A 21,896-nucleotide genomic window follows, 5' to 3' on the forward strand; every position below is an offset into this window, starting at 1 on the left:
AACTGGTATGAATATGATACCGTATGGGATATTTAGACAGGGAAGGAAAAACAAAGTTGATGCAGAGGATGAAGTTCTGTTTGACAGTATGGTTCTCTTGCTAAAGAAGGTGGGATGAAATGTTGTACAATAAAGTTGGCAGTGGATGAAGAAGTGATGGCTGTGGGGGTACTCGTGATAAATAAGGTGGAAAGAAATGTTGTATAATGAATTCAGTAGTGGATGAAGAAGTGATGGCTGGAATAAAGATGGCTGTGGGAAAGATGTGGAGAGGACAGAGTTGGGTAAAATAAGAAAAACACTGGTGATATTATAAATGTTATCTGAATGAAGTGTAAGGTATGGCAATCAAATTGCAACAATAAAGCAACCTCTACTCTTTTCAATAAGTGCTGTCAGATCTTATACAGGCATCTGGACTACCACTCGCAATGAGATGGGACCTCTCTAATTTTACCACCACTGAAGGACAACATGGCAAAGACTGCAGCACACCACCTCCACCCCCTCTAAAAATACTGCACTGCAGTGTCAGTAATGGATAGCCTTGCATACAAAACATACATACATACTTCATGGTTAGTGAAAGTCCCAGGGATGCTGTCAGGCTGGTAACTACTTAATATGGCAATGCTCTCCCAAAATTAGTATACTGCATGAAACCAGAGAATACAGTCTCCTGTGTTTTTGCCCAAGAAAATAATACATCTTCAGGAAAACAGACCATAGCCAAAGTATCTAGTCTGAAACTAAATTTTATATTTCTGACCCAAAGCAGTAATAAAGTACAGAATGCTAACATGCGGTGGTGGTGCTGCAGTAGCATTGTCGCCTCACAGCAAGACGTTGTGCCGTTCGATTCTCAGCTCGAGCGTCTTCTGTGTGGAGACATGCGTGAATGGGCGTACCTTCGTTGAAGGTTGTGCGTCAGGGCTGGCAAACTCGGCACATAAAAAATCTACTGCCAATCATTAGTGGACCGGAGTTCCGCTGTGGCGAAAGCCAAAAGACACAAACAAACATGCAGTGAAGTCAAACACTTAATACAGCTTGTTTTTAAGTCTCATAACCCATAAAAAGTTATAACATAACATGGTAAACTTGTTACCCAACCAAAATTCCTGTAAATTATTTTATCTAACCATATAAAGAAAACAGAAATTGAAGTTACTATAAGAAAAATGAAACCAACCTATGAACATAAAGATGGCAAACTGTTAAAAATTTTTATGTGCAGGTAAGACGAGTTGGAAGTTGCTGTTTGGGATTTTAAACAAAGCTTTGCACTTAGGATTTTGTCAAGACTCTCACAAATGATGCCAACCTGCTGGCACAGAGGCAAGTCATTCAGCTGTGCTACTAAAAATGCAAGATTTGGAAAAGACCTGAGCCACTGGGAAATAGCTAGGTATGATACAGTTCTGTACCTATTCACCTGCAATCTTTTCCAAGGAAAGATTTGGGATTTTGCAGTGCTTCCATGAATTCTGTACAGACCAGGGACACCACAAGTCACAAAAGCACGTCCCATTGAAGTGAGATGGAGACAACATATACCCACTATATGGCATGCCTGACATCAGTGCACATAATTCCCACAAAAGTTAGGGATTGTAATAAGGCACAGCAAAGCAAAAACTCCTGGTTCCTGTAGTCTTTCTTCATTATGGTCCAGATCCAAGGTCTCAATAGGTGAGTAGCTTCTGGGCTCAGCTTTTAAAGAAAACTGGAATATTCACTTAGTACAATGCTATATCCATGCATAAAAACTGAAATTAATGCAGACTAAGAAGGGAACTGCAGGTCAAAAAGAATTCTGAAGAAGGGCATTATTCAGCCATAACTGTTAAGAGGAACACCTACTGTCATGCCAACAGCAACTAGGAAGACCCACATACAAAATTCAGACTTCTGTTCATAGGTGTGTACTAAGCTAACAAGGGCCTTTTTTAAGCCTAACCATACATCCCAAATCTCTGACAAGTTTCAGTACCCTTGATAAGTGCAAGCAGGAGCCTGGGAGCTGAACCATTTACAGGCTGCTTCTATCCATTAGAGGCACAGGTGCCAAACCAGGGATGCATTTCCTGTTCCTTATGCAATTGTCCAGGTTGCACTTGAATTGGGATACGGAGAAACTCTGCTTCACATGGATGGGAGCCTGCTCCAGAAATGGAGAAGTTTCTGGGATGCATACCTGTCTCTCTAGCAGGTCCTATTTATATAACAGGCAAGGGTTAAGTCTTTAGACCAGATAATTCTGGTGCTGTTTATTTTGTGGATATGAAGGAGGTTCATTAGGGTGGAGTCAGACAGTGCTAACTGCCAGGCATAGATCTTCCCTCAACAGCCTGTAGGAGAGGTGGTCTGCACAGGACATGTTACTTACTCCCAGTATTCACTCAGTGCGAAACCTCTATGGATGTCGTTAGATGTGCCTGGTTAGGTACATACCAAACAGGGCAGCATTGTACTCAATGACAGGTCTTATGAATGCTGAATACAATGGACCTGCTTGGACCTAGATGACATACCTTTGTTTGTACATAGTACAAATTCAATGATTTCTACACTACTGTAGATACAGGATGGTCAAAGGCTAGATTACGGTCTATGTGAGTCCCCAGGTTCCTGACTACTGGGTAAACTCTTAGGGGTGTATTATCAAAATGACAGTTACCACGGGTGAATGACTTCCTGAAGGATACTATTATACATTTCTTGGAATTTAGTTTTAGTTCATGGCTCTGACACCAGTTATTTGTCTGTATCTGCCCTTCCCAGAGAACATTTGTGCTGGTGGGGGATTCTATGACTGCTCCTAATTTGCAATCAGCTGCAAATTTAGTCAGCCACGGGTCACTGACTTTGACTTCAGAGAAGTAACTGCCAAAAAGAAAGAGTCCCAGGAATGATCCCTGAGGAACTCCACTTGTGAATGGCCTCTTTGTAGAGGTGGACTCCCCAACTCTAACTTTCTGGGTCCTGTCTGTGAGTCAGCTGGTTTTCCACTGGGTTATACGGGTTTGAGTCGGTCAACAATGATCAAGTGGGGTACTGTGTCAAATGCCTTGGTCAGGTCAAGTTAGGCAGTGTGAACCATTTTGCTCTCATCCATTTTTCTGGTGACCTTCTCAAACAAGTCCACCAGGTTGAGTAGGCATGACCTGCTCTTGATGAAACCAAACTGGGTTGGGTCGAGTGTCTAGAGGCTTCCTAAGTCATTAATGATCATCTCCATGACAATTTTTCCATGGCTTTGCACATGAGACTACTGAGACTTATGGGTCTGTAGTTTCCAGGGTCCGTAGATGGCCCACCTCTTTGCAGAGCATGACTGCTACTGTTATCCTATTCAACCAAAGTCTGAGCACTGGCTTCATCCCAGGTGAATGATGGACAGCCACCGTCATCCCTCTACACAAAAGTGGAGCATCCACTGACCCAGGCAATTGCAGGCCCATCAGCAAGGCCATGGAATGCATCATGGACCTTATAAACAAGGACATTGGCAACCTCCAAATGCTTGACCCCACACAGTTTGGTTTTGTCAAAGGGAGAGCATGCCTATTAAACTTGGTCGACTTCTTTGAAACAGTCACCAAAAGCCATGGACGAGGGGAAGAAGGTGCACACTACCTACCTTGTCCTAGCCACAGCCTTTGACACTATTCCCCACGTGGTCATAATAGATAAACTCTCCCAGCTAGGCATCAACCGACATGTTACCAGATGGGTAGCTAACTGGCTCACTGATAGAACCCACTCAGTCAAAGTAGGGAAGCCGACTCTAGTAGTAGACTCGTAATGAATGGTGTACTCCAAGGATCGGTCTTGGGGCCTCTACTGTTTGAGATATACTTTTCTGAAGTGCAAAACAAAACCAGTGGTCTGTGGCTGGCAATGTTTGCAGATGACTACAAGCTGGGCACTGTCTTAAATTCCCGGAGTGATGTGAACATCCTCCAAGAGGGCCTTACCCAAACTAATGACTGGTGCCAGAAGCATGGCCTCAAACTGAATGCCAAGAAATGCATCATTATCTCCTTTGGGGGAAATGTAATCCCCACTAATCACATTACTAACAACATACTAAGCATGCAATCAGTCATGAGAGACTTGGGCACCCAAGTTGATAGCAACCTGACTTTTGACCACCACTTTGCCTCCATTGTATGGAAGGCTTTCTACATGGCCCACCTCATAAATAAGTGTATTTCATCCAGGAACAAGGAGGTCATCCCTGTACTCCTCCCTTATCACATCCATTATTGAGTACAATGCCCCCTTCGGCATATACCTTGCCAAGCACATGCAGCAGTTGGAAAGACCACAGAGTTTCCTGACCAGGAAAATCCAGGATCTCAAAACACCTATCCTATACAGATAGGCTAAAAGCTCTGTCCCTCTACTCAGTCTCATACAGACTGCTCAGAGATGACCTGTGTCTGGCATACAAGGCCAGTTCAGACTCAGCCTTGATGGAGTTGCTGCATATCCATAAGACAAACTCCACTTGAGCTACCCACACGCAAGGCCTTAACCTGTCTGTGACATTAATAGAACTTGTTGGCGGAATAGATTTGTGTCCCAAAGACTCTTCCGTCTGTGGAATAGACTCCATCTCCATGTCAAGCAGAGTACCTCTGTAGCCCTCTAAGAGGAACCTGGATGACTGGATGGGATACAGAAAATATACCCCTGGGATCCGAACTGTGTCCCTGCTGGACAGGGGAAACAGGTGCTGACTTTGAGGGAACACGGGTGAAATTCTTGGCTAGGCTTTAACAGCCTCTGGGCCAATAGACTAGTACCATCAAATGAACCTATTTGTGAGGCATGAAGCCTGTTTGGAGGCTACAGTAAAATAGCAATACCAGCGGGCCTGATAGGCCATGTTTCATGCTGTTTTGAAGACATCCTGGGATACTGTCTGGGCCCACTGATGCAGTTTTCTTGGCCTTAGAGGGGGAGACAGGGGTAAAGCTAGAGTTGAATTTGTCAGCCAGTAGGTTTGCTATATCTTCTGACTCAGTACAAGTGGCTTCATTAACAATAAGCTCTGCAGACAAGTGTGCATTGCCTTTGAGATTGCAGACATAGCTGGTTGCCCTTGGCCTAGGAAGCCAAATTTATCTCAAATTCGGCTTTGGTTTATTTGTCCCCTGAGTTGTTTGTTTAGTTTGATAAGACTGTTTTTATCCTACTGCATTCTAAACCTTCTAATTTTTGCCATGATTTTCTCTTCCTTCTGTTATACAGCCTGTTGATGTTGCCATTCTACCAGGTTGGCTTGTTTTTTGAGTTAGTTCTGTATTTTTTCCTTTTGGGTATGGTTGCCTCTGTCTCACCTATTAACATGCTTGCATAGGGTTTCTGTGAACAGTTCCGTGTAGGCAGCAGTTTTATTAAGGGTTTATGAGGGCTTGACATTTTGCCTGGTTATCACTCAGGTTCATAGGTTCATACTAGGCTATCTGCCCTGGGGCATTTATAAGCCAAGAACCGCAGCAAATGTTCTAATAGGACTGTAACACCAAAAAATAGCAGTTCCTAGTCGCCAAGGATGATGAATAAAATTCTTTTATTATTCCAGACAAAGGTAAGCGCTTTCGTCTACCTGTGTAGACTTCATCAGACAAATGAGAACTGGCACCATACTGTATGTATATAACACTTGATTATCTCAAACAATTAATTCATTAAATTGAAAAATTGTAAAAAATCTTCTGTATCACATTAATTGATTAAAACCACACAGTAAAAAATGTAGTGACAATATCTAACCTATTGAAGAACTTCTATGTATGTTTTACCAATTTCTTATGTGTACATGAACCATACATTTCTATACTTTCCACATATCTTAACTAACAACTAAAAACATGTATTTTTATTTTTTATTTATATATATTTATTTTTATTTTCGCCTTTATAATTGATTAATTGATTAAAACCAAACCTAAAAGAAATAAAAATCACCTTGAAAATAAAAAATAATGAATAATGATACAAATGAAATAAAAAGAAAATAGAAATGAAAATAATACTAATAATAAAAATACTAAAGTTAATGTATTGAAAATGGGTTTATACTTTCCCTGCTCTATCAACCAAAATGGCTTTGATACTAATATATTCATTTAAGCCAGGGAAAATGTTAGCCTTGAGCCTCAACTGCCAACTCACTTCCCTATGTAATAAAAGATTTTTCAAATCACCTCCCTAGTAGTCATTTTTCACCAGGTCTATAATACCGAATTTAAAACCTTTGAAAGAACTACACACTGTAGAATGTTTGTAAAGAGCACTTGTGTCTTTTTTAACTCTAATGTCGTTTATATGCTCATAAATCCTGTCCTTTAGTGCCCTTTCAGTTTTTCCCACATAAAAGGACAAACATTGTGTGCAAATAGCTAAATAAACTAACATCTTTGTGTGACAATTACCCTTACAAAAATGAACTATACTACCCAACCCATTATTTAATTGTACAGTTTCATTTTTATAAATATGGGTACATTTGTCCACATCTACCACAGGCATGGGTAGCCCTTTTAATATTTCCATAGTTAATGTCCCTTTCAAAGGTTCTTTTAAAATTAATGCCTATTTTATAAGTAAATTGGGGTCTATTACCCACCGCTTCATGTACCTCCTTATTGGTCTTGAGTATTGACCAATTAGTTTCCAAAATTTTTGTGAATTCTTTGGTAAAAACATTAAATTCAGTTATACAAGTTCCTTGGTAATTTATTTTTTCTTTGTCCAATTCCTCTGTTTTATTAAATGTTTTACCCAATAAAGACTTAAATTTTGTACCCCATCCTTTATACACTTCTTCTAAAATACCACCAACCAAAACTTTTGGATAGCCCCTCTCAATGAATTTTTCACCTAAAAAAACAAACTCTTCATAAAGATCTTCAAAATCAGAGGTCATCCGTGCTACCCTTACAGCCTGCCCTTTGATAAGGCTTCTTTTTTGATGAAAGGGGTGATGACTATCAAAGTGTAAATAACCATTACACCATGTCTCCTTGCGAAAAATCCTAGACTTAAAGCCCAGCCCTACTTTACTGACTGTGAGGTCAAGAAAATCAATACTATTTATCCCAACAGTATGGGTAAATGACAAAAAATTAGTTGTTTTATTAATATAAGCCATGAATTCCTCTAATTGTTCCTGTGTACCTTCCCATAGAACAAAAATGTCGTCCAAAAACCTATAATAACACTTCATAAATTTGAAATGTATACTATTGAATATATGTCTCTCTTCCCATTCTAACATCACAAGGTTGGCATAAATGGGGGCACAAGCTGCCCCCATAGCCACTCCGCTTACCTGTTGAAAGTATTCACCCTGGAAGCCTATATAATTGTTGTCTAGAACAACTTCCATCAATTCCAAAACCAGCTGTTTCTGATCTAAGGTTGCTTCCAGATGTTTATGTATACTATCTTCAAAAAATTCAAATCCTAATAATCTAGGGATACAGGTAAACAAATCTTTTACATCTATAGTTAAAAAGATGCAATTTTCAGACCACATATCATTATTAATTTTACCTAGAAAATCCCAAGAATCTTTAAGTATATGGTTTGTCTTAGTGACAATACTCTTGATAGTTCTATCTATATAAACTGCTAAAGGATGTGTTTTTGAATGTTTTGCAGAAACAACTGGTCTGAAAGGTGGTTCCACAATAGATTTGTGGACTTTGGGTACTCCAAAAAACTGTGAAATAGTAGGGTTAGGTTGATTTAAAAAATTGTATATGGTCTTATCTATTCTGTTTTCTAACAAATATTCATACAAGAGAGAGTCAATCCTACCATATGCTATTTGTATCTCATTGTAAGATACCGAGGCATAAGTGTTGGTGTCTAACAATATGTTAGTAAGAAGATTATTGTATTCTTCATGGTTAAATAAAACAACTCCCCCTCCCTTATCGGGCTTCATAATTCTAATATCGTTCTGTTTTTTAAAATCCAGTAATAATTTTTCTTCATTTCTACTTATATTGTGGTGAAATCCATCCTTTCTGTTTTTGTAATAGGCTTCGTAAATCTCATTTGTGACAATGTTTTCAAAAGTCAATATAGCTGGATGAAGTGGGGGATTGTATATACTACTCCTAACCAGCTCTCTATTAATTGTAGAACCTTCACTACCTGATTTTTTATGTAATAATTTATAAGCCAAGCCCGATTGTGTTTGGCTTACGCCACCCCTTGATTTGAGTATACTGTGCCCTTTTTAAAGTTTAGTTTACTGTGCCTCTGTCTAATAGTGACACGGAAGTAATCCCCGGGACAAACCTACGATCCCCCATCCACTCATCAAGATTCTTCTTGAAGAGAGTCAGTGAGGTGTGCTCTGCCTAACATGAATTGGAATTCTATTCCAGAGCGAAGGGAGCCTCTGGGTTAAGAATCTGTCCCTCCAGCATGTTCTATTTATTTCTGTGCTGAGGTTCAAGTCCCTCGAGCACATGGCTCTAAGGGATTTAGATTTACTGAGGTGGAGCATGTCCATTAATTCTGGGTTGGACATAGCTTTATATGTCAGGCATAGATCGCCTCGAAGTAGGCGGTATGCAACTGAGTAGAGCTGGAGTTTTTTTAACCGAGCAGCATATGGCATCTGTTTGAGTCCCTTGATCCTCCTGGTGAGGTACTTTTGGGGTATTTCTAATTAAGGTACATCCCAAAGGGGGCACTGTATTCTATGATGGGCCTGATGAGGGATGAATAAAGGGGCACGATTACCTCTCTTGATCTAGACGTGAATCCTTTCATGATGAGGTGGGTTATGTAGAAGGTCTTTCTAACCACTTTGGCAATGTGGTTGTCAAAGGAGAGATTGCTGTCAACTTGGGTCCCCAGATCCCTAATTACTTTCTCTGTACTTAATGGGTTACCAACCTATGTGGTAATTTGTGGGCACATTGTTTTTGCCAAAGGGTATGACTATACACTTTTTGGCATTTAGCTTTAGACCATGGCTCTGGCACCAGTTATCCGTCTCTGCGAGACCTTTTTGAAGGATGTTTGTGTCAGCTGGAGAGTCGATTATGGCGCCCAGTTTGCAGTCATCTGCGAACTTGGTGAGCCATAGTCCTCCCACGTTGGTCTGTACCTCAGAAAAGTAAATACCGAACCGTAGTAAAAAGTTAGCCTTAGAGTACTTCCTGAACATTCCAGTGGTAGCTGAGGTCCCAGGTTTTATTTTTACTTCAAAAGGAGACCATCTTAGAATAAGAGGAAGTTACTACGCTAATGACCCTAGGGCCCTTACAAGCCTAGCCAAGTTCTGACCTTGTTTCCATGATCAGCACCTATTGGCCCTGCCCAACAGACACACAGGTGGAAGCCTCTGGATGAATTTATGGTTACCTATCCAACCATCCAGACTGTACTTGTAAAGGGCCAAAGAGGTGCTCTGCTTGATATGAATTGGGAGTTTGCTCCACAGGTGCAGTAACTCCTGGGAGGCAAGTCTGTCTCTCTAGCATGCTCGATTAATGTCAAATACCAGGTTAAAGTCTTTAGAGTTAGTAACCCATGAGCCACTGGACTTACAGATATACAGCAGTTCCAGTAAAGCAGAGTCAAATATTGCCTTATACGCAAGGCAGAGATCTCCTCTGAGCAGTCTGTCTGAAACGGAGTAAAGTGACAGTGATTTCAGAAGATCCACATAGGACAGATGCTGAAGACCTTGAATTCTCCTTGTGAGGAACTTTTGTGGTCTCGCCAATTGCTGCAGGTGCCTGGAAAGGTACACACTAAAAGGGGTGTTGTACTCAATTATTGGCCTGATGAGAAGAGAGTACAGGGAGGTTATAACGTCTTTTTTTCTGTAGGCAATGCCCTTACTTATGAGATGAGCAATATAGAATGCCCTTCTTACCACTGTGGAGGCATGGTGATCAAAAGTAAGGTTACTGTCAAACCTGTGTGTCCAAGTCTTTCACCACTGAGTGAATGCTTAGGGTGTTCCTATTGATGTGGTAGTTAGCTGGAACATCACTCTTACCAAAAGGGAATAATACATTTTTTTTGCATTGAGTTTAAGGCCATAACTTTGGCACCAATCATTTGTTTGCGTAAGACCCTCTTGTAGGATGTTTACTTCATTTTGGGGATTCTATTACCACTCCCAGTTTGCAGTTGTCAGCAAACTTTGTCAGCCACAGACCTTTAATTTTTGATTGTACTTCAGAGAAATAGATGTCCCAAGACGGATCCCTGTCGAACATCCCTTGTTATGGGTCTGATGTTGGAGGTGGATTCCCCTATTTTGACTGTATGGGTTTTATCATTGAGGCAGTTAGCGACCCACCTAATGATATAAGGGTCGATACCTAGCTGTGTGAGTTTGTCAATAATGCCCGAGTTGGAAATAGTGTCAAAAGCCTTGCCAATGTCCAGGTAGGCTGTGTTGCTCTTATGTGCATTAAGATGACACTGAGGCTTGGGTGTTCGTTTAATAGTTTATTGTATACAAATACATTAGGATGGATGGCAGGAACATTATTTTATTTATTTTACATTTGTTGACCGGGAGAGTCCAACTGGATTACAAGTCCATTTTCAATGGAGGCCCGGGGAGAAAAGCTCCAAGAGAACAATTTTTTTACAAAATTTATTTTATTTATTTTTATTTTACATTTGTTGACCGGGCTAGTCTAGCTGGATACATGCCCATTTTCAGTAGAGGCCCGGGGAGAAAAGCTCCAAAAAATAAAAATAAAAATAATACATACTTTAAGAGTAATAACAGATAAAAAATATTGGCTGATAAAATGTACAAATAGTAAAAAAAGGAGTTGTTACATAAAAAGCAGTTGTTACAAAAAACGTTTTATTTTTTTTTTCATATATCTTTACGAAATACATTAGTCTTAGCAAGGATAGTATAAGTAAGAATCAAGGGTACTGTACATAAGATACAATATCCATGTAATCATACATATTATTTATGATAACATGGTATTATGATTGTTTAGGTAAAACTTATAGAGTAAGGAGTAGTTGTTAGTTAAGAAGGAGAGAGGTTAGTCAGTGTTAGTACAGGAGCATAGCCAGTGTGTCTTTAGGAATAGCTTTAGATTCTTTTTAAAGAGTGAAAGAGAAATTTGTGATGCGAGTTCTGTGGGTTGTAAATTCTATAGCTTTCCTACATAGTTTTAAGGACAGACTTTTGACATACAATTTCAATAGAAGAGACTCTGACATACATATTAACTAACAGATAGGATACATTTGTTCTCTACAATATAATATTAAATTTTAGAAGATATTCCTAAGTTTAGGATTCCTGTGATAGATTTACTATCAGAGTAAAAGCAGAGAGACATAGAATAAGGCTCTGAGAGAGCAGATGATACTCGCTACAGTTGAGAAGGATAAACTGATTCACTATATGTCTTCGCCTGGCTTTCGTTGAGAAGGATAAATTGATTTACAATATGTCTTCTCCTGGTTTTAGTTGCTTATGGAGAGCTCAACATTGCAGGGGTAGTTTTCCCTAACTCCTGGAGAGATGGGATGAGCAGTAGATTAACAGTCCTAAGTGGGTACAGTGCTATGATTGGCTGGCTTAGCAGAGTTGCTTAAGTTAGGTGAAGTGTTCTAATGAGACATTAACCATTAAACTTTAACTAACTAAATACATACTTGCATGCTCTCACTCTGGCTGTTCACTTAAAATGGCACTCTTGCTTGCACATGCTCAGTACTTACATGCATGTGCTGACTCACTGAAAAGCTTCTTGAAGATGTATCTCACACTCTTATCTACAGGCTGTATTGCACAGTTTTCCTGTTGTCCAGGGCTATGGTGACCGTCTCAAAGTCCACCAAGTTTAACAGGCATGATCTCCCTTTGGTAAATCCAAACTGAGTAGGGTCAAGTGCTTGGAGATCACCTATATCTTTGATGATAAGTTCCATGATGATTCGCTCCATAGCCTTGCAGATGAGGTTAGTCAGGCTAAAAGGTCTACACGTTCCTGGGGTCAGTGGAAGCACCACCTTCGTACAAGGGGATAACAGTGGCTGTTTTCCATTCAGCAAGAAAAAACCGGTGTTTAGACTATGACTGAAAAGAGCATCCAATGGTGTTGCTAATTCTTGCTGCAGCCCATGTAGGCCACAGCCTGGGATCTTATCAGGTCCCATAGATACTGTTTATGGCCTGAGGGAGGATATTTACGACCTGCTCTCTAGAGATACAAGGTGGGGAGGGGGGGGGAGCAGGTGGAAGGGATGTAATGAGGTATGTGTGGTGGGGACAGGGGAGTGAAGTTTTCACAGAACTTGTCAGCTAACAGGTTTGCTATGCCCACAGGCTCAGTGTCTATGGTATCATTAATTAACAGTTTGCAGCAAATCTGGGTCTTACCTTTTAGGCTACAGATGCAATTAAAGAAAGCCTTATGGTTGTCCTTAGTTGATCTCGCTAATTTTGGTTCATAGTTTGCTTTGGAGGACTTCATAAGAAGTATTATTTGCTTGTTTAAGCTGAGGAGGGAGTGTTCCCAGTTTAGGGCACGCGCCTTCTTAATTTTGGACAATAATTTCTATAAAGCTTGTTAATGTCAGTTGTTTACCAGGCAGGTTTGCTCTTCCTTGAAGAGCTTGTTTTAGTCCTATCAGGCACGGCCACATCTATGCAGTTATGCAGGCATTTGTAAAAAGCACTGGTGTAGGACTTGGCATAGTTGCCAGTTCTATCTGAGGGGGGAGGTGCAGTGGAGGTATTTATACCATCCCTTAGAAGGATATTATCTGCTTTGAAGAAGGTTTTTTTTTTTTTTTTTTTTAGTTTAGTTGCTGCTGATAGCTAGTAGTGATAGCTACTTTGAATGAGACTGACTCGTGATCAGATCTGACAAGGGAAGACCTCACATTAGGGGTGGTACAGTGGTCCCCCATATTAGTAAGCACAAGATCCAGGATGTTGGCTCCCCTAGTCAGGGTGTCCACCAGCTTGTCTAGGGTGTTGGAGTTAATGAACTCAAGGAACCTTTGGGTAAGTGAGTTTGAGCACAAATAATTTACCAAGTCAATGGATGGGTAATTAATATCACCCAGAACCATGATGTTCAGATGTATCGATGGATTCCAGTAGATCAAAATAGGCAGAGTGGGTGTCTTGACTCATGGAGGGGATCCTGTAGCTGGCAATGACTTCAATAGGTGTCCTACCAACAGTTAGTTGCACCTGAAGTGTCTCCAGGGAATCATACTGTTTAACCAATCTTGAGGTGCATTTACCTTTAATGAATATTGAGACACTGCCTCCTTTAGTTTTCATGCCTTCCATTCGTAGTTTAAACATGTGGTAGGAGGTGTAACCTGGTATGGATGGGATGCTCTCCACTCCACTGCCTTGAACCAGGTCTCTGAGACTGCACAGATGTCAGCATTTTCCAAAGTGAGGACTGCTTCCAGTGAGTGCAGTTTCATGGTAAGATTCCTAGCATTCAGCAGCATAACCTTGAGTTTTTTTTGGTGAAATTTTTACATCGTGAATTTTGCCCTTGTGACATTCCCTAAAAAGGCACTATGGGGGTGGCAAGAACCTTTGCTAGTAGCCAAAATCCCAGGGGTGACAGATGACCATCTCTGGCAAAGCATCAAGGTCTATTGATCATGTCATTCCAGGCTCACAAACTGGATCCTCTTAGAATGACACCAAAAACTAAGCCAATTATTGAAGTCAATGATTTTCTGTTTGCATTGTGGTATCATCCTAGGTGAGGTTAATATGGTGCTCAAGGCTAGGGGCATACCTGCCTGTGACACAATCACAGAGCTCAATCATGTCTCTCCATGTAGTCCAAGGAGGTCCGTCTCAAGTCAGTCACACCAACATGTACTATGACTAAATCATAACAGTACTTGTTAAGAGACTTGAGTGCCTGCATGATCTGACAAATCCTGGCACCAGAAAGACAGCTGACCATAGCTTTCTCCTTGTTCATCCTGGGGAGGGGGATGTCTGTCTCTCTCACTACAGAGTTTCCTATGACTATGGTATTTGGAGCGGATGTACATTGCCTTATGGGCTTTGATGGTGAGACACTTGTTCTTGTGTCATTATGTGTACTGTATTTTGGATGTTATTGTTGGTTTAGCATACATGTGTTTTGGAGGCCTCTGGTGTTTAGGTAGATTTTTGTGAGTGCCTTCGCATATGTAGTTCGATGTGTCGATGCTGTGTATCATGAGTAGGAGTTGTGGTAGATGGGCTGACAACCCTCTATTGCTATCTATTGTGCAAGAGAGCTGTGACTCCAGATTCATAATACAGGTGCAGCTCTCACAAATGGTACAGGAATAATTTAGACATGGGGGTTGTCAGTGTACGTGAGGCAGTTGCTACACTGCCTCAGTAGATCCATGTCAACCAGAAAGGTAGGAGAAAAGGAGGGTAAATTGACAGTTCATGGTCCCAGGAATAATCCTGGTTTGGCTACAACAGTTGAGGAGGGAATACAGCAGGGGAAGGTATTAGTACATTTAGGCACCAAGCGCTCGGGTTTAGATAATATTTGTTAGGCTACAGAGCAGGGGTCTGTAACCAGTAATTCCTCTGCTCTGTAATGTGTGATGCTGGGTTGGGAGGGTGGCCTAATGGTTAAGATGTTTGCCTTACAAACACAAGGTGCAGGGTTTGAGTCTCAAGGGATAATTGGCTAGGCTTAAAAAATGGCTCCCAAGGGCAGTTAGCCTAGTACTAACCTGTGGACCTGTTCAAACAGGCTCAGATAAGCACAAACTGGTTCAAAAACAGGCTTTTTAAAGCAGAAAAACAGTAAATAGCCACAGTTCAAATAAAATCCAATTAAAATGCCCTAAACAGAACCCTGTAACAGTAACTCTAGCCAGATCAGTCCAAACTGTACCTTCTTGCCATGAGGGTACGGGGGTCTCTTCAGACAAAAGATTAATTGTTTTACAAGCTCCAAAGGTCACAAACAGTACCAGATTCAGCAAAAATCTGAGCCTAGTCTATGCTAGGGTTTTTCAAGTGCAGCAAACAAGCAAAATGAACAAAACAAGCAGATGAACAGTAATTACAGTTGTAAGAAGAATTCAATTAGCAGAGAATCTAAAATGCAGAAAAATACAGTTGCACAGTTTAAACATGCAGATATGCAGCAAATATTGTCAGTTAATCAGAAAGTGCAGAAAACAGTTGAAACTAAGCACTTATCATTTGTAGTCTCTTAGCAGGTATTTGGAAAACAGTAGAGCAAGGGCAGACGGCCTAACTCAAGAAGAGGAAAGGAAATATGTGGTCAGATTAACATAAGGGGTAGGCAACTAGAAAGAACTGAGTTTAAAAATGCAACAGTGTCAGGGTGGGGTAAAATTTAATTCCTGTGCGACTCGACACACACAGCTTTGGTCTCTTTCCTAGTTTAAAAATTCAGTTAAAAGCAGAATACAAGAAAATAAACCACAATATACAAAATAGAAGAAGGCAATAAAGCAATAGAAAATGCAAAACAGCAAAAATAAAGTAACCTTTCTCTCTCAGCACTCTATGGCAGAGTCTGGGTGAGCTTTTCCAGTAAAGCAAATAGTTTGGGCCCTCTGGCCTCAAACTCACTGTTCTCTGTAGTCAGGAGTCTGAAGCTCTACCACTGTACCATGGTACTGTGGAAGATATGATATTAAAACACCTTACAATGGAAAATAAAGGCAACCAGTTTAGTATACATGTCATCCAGTAATACCAAAGTGAGCACATCCTGTTATGAGGCATGTAAGCTGCATGTTGGTCCAGTGTCACTGACAACTATGCAAAATGCAGGGAGCCCTGGGTTCCATCCCTTTACCAAGGCCAGTGGTTTTTCCCAGTTGTTAATACAACACTACTAAGCTACTGGTTTCCTAGTAGGAAGATGAAACTACTGCTGTTGGAGGAGACCAAAGATGTACATGTTCAAAGACTCCTTTACGGATCTAGTTGTCAGTTACAACCGCAAGGAATGCAAGAGTTCTTGGGTTCAATCCCCAGACACGGGTCAGCGTTTTTTCCTTTCCTGTTAAGTTGCATTTTTAAGATCATTTTATTGCAATAATCTAGGTTGAAAGGGATAAATTCATGAGTTAACCAAAATGCAACAAGGAAACAAACCAAATCATCCTCACAACCTACACATCAGACATCACCCTCGCTACAAATTTTAGACTCTATGTAAACTACTGTCACCAACACCAGTTAAAATATTTTCCTGCGTCAAAGTCAAACCACTTGTAAAAAAAATGCTACATATTGTATTCTTAACACAATATCAATGTATTTTTGGAGCTGTAACACACATCTTTGCTACACACTGCATTGTTAGCACAATATTGATGTATTTTTGGGGATGTACGTAACACACCTTTGCTACACACTGTATTCTTAGCACAAAATCAATGTATTTTTGGGGATGCACATAACATACACACCTTTGCTACATATTGTATTCTTAGCACAATATCAATGCATTTTTGGGGATGTACGTAACATACACACCTTAAAAACTGTCTGCAGCCCATCTGGAGATAGATCTTGAAGCAGGATGCTATTCAGCAGATTCTGGAGAGCAGTCATGGTCTGATCATACAAAGACTAAAACAGAAAAATGTAAAAATTAGTGCTTTTCCAGTGCTACGGACCATGCGCCAAGTCATTCTGCTCTGGTGCTTAAAGACTGCACAACATGTTTTACTACGCCCAGCAAATTATTTCCATTTCAATCTCAACAGCAGGAAAATAACTGAACATACAGAAAAAGGAGGCGAGTAACTTGCTTTTTCAATTTGCAGACAGTCTTCTTGGCACTTACTGTAGTAGAACACAGAAAATACCTGGACCATAATGAATGTAATTTCTTTTGGCTTTATACTTCCCTCTGATCTGTGCAATGTCCAAATGCCCCTGTCCAAGTCCAATTCCCTACACATTTACTCCCTTAATTGGAAAGGACTCTGTGCGAGGGATTTCACCTCTAGAAATGCAGACAGAATAAAGTTTTTCTGACATGCTCTGACCTATCTACACATGTAACAAAAAAACTAGGGCAGACATGCTGTTTCTTTCTATATGTTGCCTGGTTAGCAGCCTCTGTTGGAGTCCTTTTTGCCGTTTTTCTTTTATGAACACCTAGCTCTTCCCATCTTGGAGGAGGAAATGCCACACCCCTTCCACATCCTACCTCAAATAAAAGACAGCAAGCATTTAACCACCTAGTCCTCCACCTCTGGCTAGCCCAGAACACCATTTGAACTGCCGTTGCCATTGGTATGGGCAAAGTCCTTAAGTTTGCATCAGAGAATCAGAGGAAAAAAAGTTGTGATTACTGATAAACATAAGTATGCAGTGTTGAAATATTTTAGTTACAAGAATAATGTAAACATAGCACTAGAGCTATGATTTTTTGATCAACATCTTGGTAATTTTTTTTTTTTTTTTTTTTCATTTGGCTGAGTTTTGTCCCACTGCCTGCAGACCCATCAAACCTCTCTCTCTCTCTCTCGGTTAAACAGCCCATTCTTTGCAAGAGACAATCAAATGGGGTCACCATCCTGACAGCTATTAAAAGTGCAGTTTGCATTTTTTTCTCTGACCCCAACATGCATGCACTTGGCAAAGCAAGAGGAAAAGGGTTTGCAATGGGCTGATCATGGAGACTGCCTCTCGTTTTCACAAGAGATGTTGCCTCCAAATGGCCCTGATCCTCTCCCACCAAGTGTAAGTGGTGGTCTCCCTTTTCTTCACTAGAGAAATGGCACTGTGCTTTGTGCCTCTGAGTGCAAGTAACCCCACCCAGAAAGAGGCAAGTGAGCCATAAAGTAAAGGCTTCATTCTTCTACACCATGTATCCAGGTTTCATCTTGGTAACGGTTTTAAAGAATAAGAAACTGTAAACAAGGAAGAACTAGTGTGTAACAAAATAGATCGATGATGGGTCAAATTTCCAATTGCTTCTGGTTTTACTCCTGAATTTCCATGAGATGTGGAAGCCTTTACTAATAGTCTACAACTAGAAATAAAGACACTTCTTTTTTGGTCTGCCTACCAAGTTGTTATAAGCAACAGCTATGAAAGAGAAGGACCCGAGCTGCAAGATTGATGTAATGTCCTGATAAAAGATTGTACTAGTCAGTAAATGAGGCGTGGAATTCTACAGAAGTTGTAACCTATTGAGTCTTGTGTCAGAAAGCCATAGGTTAATGGAGTGGCAGCAACTTTATATGAGATGTGACCAGCCTATGCACCATCACCCACATTCTAAGGTGAGAGTAAATATTTAAGGCACATTTTGAAGAAGGAAGCATGAAGAACAGGCAACAGATGTGTCACTCCTGAGTGTCACGTCACTGACCTCTTTTCTTCCATAACTGAAATAGACTGTTTGGAAAATGTATGTTACAGTCTCTCAAACTGAACAACAGCAGCTGTGAGTGTTTTTTCTTCTCTCACACCACTCTCCAGTTTCTCTTTAAAACTATGACTAACAGTTTGACTCCATTAAATGAGGCATTAATAAAGGATATGTTGAAATTTTCTGAAAAAAATGTTGAAGTACAACCAGGCCTGATGTTGTATGGCATCACAAGTACTCGCTACCCATGCTGCACCACCAACAGAATTAGGTGCTGGTTGGTTGCTACAGATGGAAATGGATTCTGCTATAGTTGCCTGAGAAGTGAGCCTGGACTTGTGCTCTCAGTCCAGCAGCTTTTCCAGTGTCTTACCCACCTCATCCTTCAAGATCATGCTGCAAACATTGACATTTTGTTATACATTTGTTAACAGCACGATTCCAATGTACATAAGGGATGACCTGAGAGGATGTCTGGTTAAGTGATTTGCTCAAAGTCACACAATAGGCAAATGGAAATGTAAGAAATTGAACCTTGTATCTTGGGCTACAACAAACAGCTTAATAGCTCATAGCCTTAATCCTCTGCTTTAACTACCAGATGGTTACCAGCAATATGTGTATGAAAGAAAGAATTAAGCCAACATTCCTAAGGTGTGGTTCCCAAAGCTATAATGCAATCTCCCCATCAAACATTTGCTTGATATCCAAGCCTTGTGCTGAAAATGGAGATGGACATCCTACTCTCTATCATCCAGGGCCAACACACTTTGCTAGGTCCAAGACAAAGCATGGTACAGCAGACTGGGGGTTTTAGTATCCTGATCTATGATGGAGAGGCTCTATAAACCCCTTTGATTCTGGGTCAGTCAACCTGAAGCTCCAGCCAATCAGTAAGGGTCTGAGAAGCAACTATACCCTGGGTATGCACTTTCAACAAGTCCCCTACCATTTATCACAGCAAATGATAAGTGCATGGTCATGCCCTCACTAAAACGCCATCTACCTGGACTTACTTCCAGATCAGCTAGGCTGCAGCCTACACTCTGAGCTTTGGCTCATGTGATGGCATTCTGGCTGAGACAGAAGTGCTTCCAAATCCTGAGAATCTTCATACGACTCCAATAGGAGTCCCCCCTACCTGCATGTTCAAACGGTGAAGTCTCACCCAGTTTCATGTATGACTGACCTTCCTGATTAAACCCCCAATAGGAACACTCAACCACGGTCATCTCCTAGTAGCAAGGAAGGCCAGGTATCTCTCTGTAAGACTCAGTACTGGGCAGGTCAGCACCACCAGCACTTCTATCAGTGGATCGTGTTGTACGTCAGCCTTAGGATAACAAAAATAATGTAAATGTAGGTCTTTTCTTCTAGTTTTTGTTTTCTTTTTTTGCTTTTATGGCTGCCAAATACCAACTCCTTTTCACAGAGTCAGCTATGTCAGTGGTTAACTCTTGTGACAAGCCACATTTCCATGACCAGTGAAGAAGCCAAAAGTTGACCAGTAGTGAAGTCATCATCCTGCCAACCAAAAATAACAATTTTCTAAGCAAACTACCATCCAACCCTCTCTCTGCAGCCTTTACATGTATGCCAGTGAAGTGGGTGACACAGTAAAGGCCCAAGGCTCACACCCACTGGGACTGCTTGCTGTGACTAGGCAAAAACAGTGACCTGTAAGCTGCTGCATTAATCCCCTAAGTCTCCTTGGGGGCCAAAGGGACAACAGCAAAACCCACAACTGACCTCTTGAGATGGGCATGCTGGCACTAGATGTTCATTATGACATCACTTCACTTACTCCTCCCCTCCAGTCCTGGTAAGCCAGTCTAAACTAGGCTGACAGAACTGAACTCTCAGCTTTATTTTTCTTTAGAGAAATGGGCAAACTGCACATCTCACCCAGACTGGAGAATGGACATTCTCCTCCAGGGTATTACTGTACAGGTGATGCCCAATGTAAAACATATCCATCTCTTCACGGCAGCATATCAAGCTCTCATGAAACTTGGAACACAAAAGAAATGCCTGCCATTTTTTTTTTAGGGGGAACTAATTTTCCCTTGTTGCAAACATGTTAGGGTCTGGGGTGTACCAAACCTGAAAATTCTTCCCCAGCCCCCTGAAGGGGTTTGGCATTATATTCGCTTTCACTAGGATGTAAACACACTAGCAATTGGATAGCATGGCTGAAGGTACATTCCCAGAACCAAATCAGTTCCTTGTACAGGTCTCACAGAAGGTGCCTACCCCTTTGTTTATTCAAGTAGTACATCACACTTTGGTTTTCTAGTTTCACTAGCTTTCAGTTTCATCTCTCCCTTTAAGGTCTAAAGATTCAGAAGACCACCTTCAGCGAAAGCATATTTATGAAGCTTCCACTGTGGGGCACCACATTTCCTCTACACCACTGAAGACCCCAGCCTACTAGTAAGGCATTAGTTATGAGCACCTAAAAGAGGTTGGCTATAATAAGGAGATTGCTGCAACCTTGGAATAGAGGGAGCAGGATTCAGATATATCAGCCGAATTAATGTTGTGAAGTTTACTTGCATGTAGACTCACACTGGGCCTAATGAAAGTTATAAATGCCAAATGCAGGCCCACTGTGGTGGGAATAACCAAAGGCCTGTAAGGTGCAACAAGGTCTATAAGCAACGCTTTATCCATATGACTCAGAATCTTACCCCTGGGAGAGTGAGGGGAGGAGACTCCTTGGTTTCTAGTTCTACCTTTGGCCTATTTTAAGTGAGATAGTGAAGTGGTCATATTCTTGAGTACAGTGCTAGAACCAGAAGACTTGTTTCTAAAATTAATTGCCATGAGAGGCATCTTTCCTGGCATACACTTCATCACGTATGGCATCACATTCAATCTATAACTAGCCAAAGAAGAACTTGCAGTCCTGTAAGGCTGCAGTGGACACCTTAAGGATGGTTTTATGTTTTAACCACTACCTAGCTCCGTGATCCCTTAACTTTTTTCTCTCCTCTCCAAATTCTACCTGGAATTGTGGGAGACCTACATGCCAACTGCCACCTGCTGCACTGGCAACCTCCTGAGCAGCCACTCTGCTGGTAACAAGAAAGTCGTGTGTCTTTTCTCTAACAGTGGGGACATGTTAAAACATTACACTCTTTTCTCAGGTAGTAAAGACAGCTTTTGTGACTCCTGAATGTCAATCTGGTGATGAAATGCACTATTAGAAAGTTTTAACCTTAAGTATCACACATGGTACACTTTATATATAAAGAACACAGAAATGAAGAAAAACAGAGCAGGGAAAAAAAAACACCTGGGAATCTTGGAGCAAACATACCCTCCTAACCTGCTGCAATGGCAGCAGGAAGTGCCTATACCCTGTAGTGCGAGTGACGCCAAGACCTGCGCCATGAGAGACGACTCTCAGGAAGGGGATCCCAGTAGTTATCTATGGAGAACAGCCCTCAAGGTAAGAATTTATGAATTTGCTTTATATTCTTAGTTGTC

General features: G+C 41.0%; 1 protein-coding gene across 2 annotated transcripts in view; it reads right to left on the minus strand.

Moving 5' to 3' along the window:
• The window catches only part of MROH1 (maestro heat like repeat family member 1), a 2,449,684-nt gene that overhangs the window by 914,911 nt on the left and 1,512,877 nt on the right, over positions 1-21,896 (minus strand). For both annotated transcript variants that reach the window (XM_044067698.1, XM_044067696.1), the window contains one exon: positions 16,553-16,648. In XM_044067698.1, coding sequence (XP_043923633.1) covers positions 16,553-16,648 — 96 coding nt within the window. The remainder of the gene's footprint in view (positions 1-16,552; positions 16,649-21,896) is intronic.

This window comes from Protopterus annectens, chromosome 3.part1, assembly GCF_019279795.1.
Source record: "Protopterus annectens isolate FY-2018-M chromosome 3.part1, PAN1.0, whole genome shotgun sequence".
Lineage (NCBI taxonomy): Eukaryota > Metazoa > Chordata > Ceratodontiformes > Protopteridae > Protopterus > Protopterus annectens.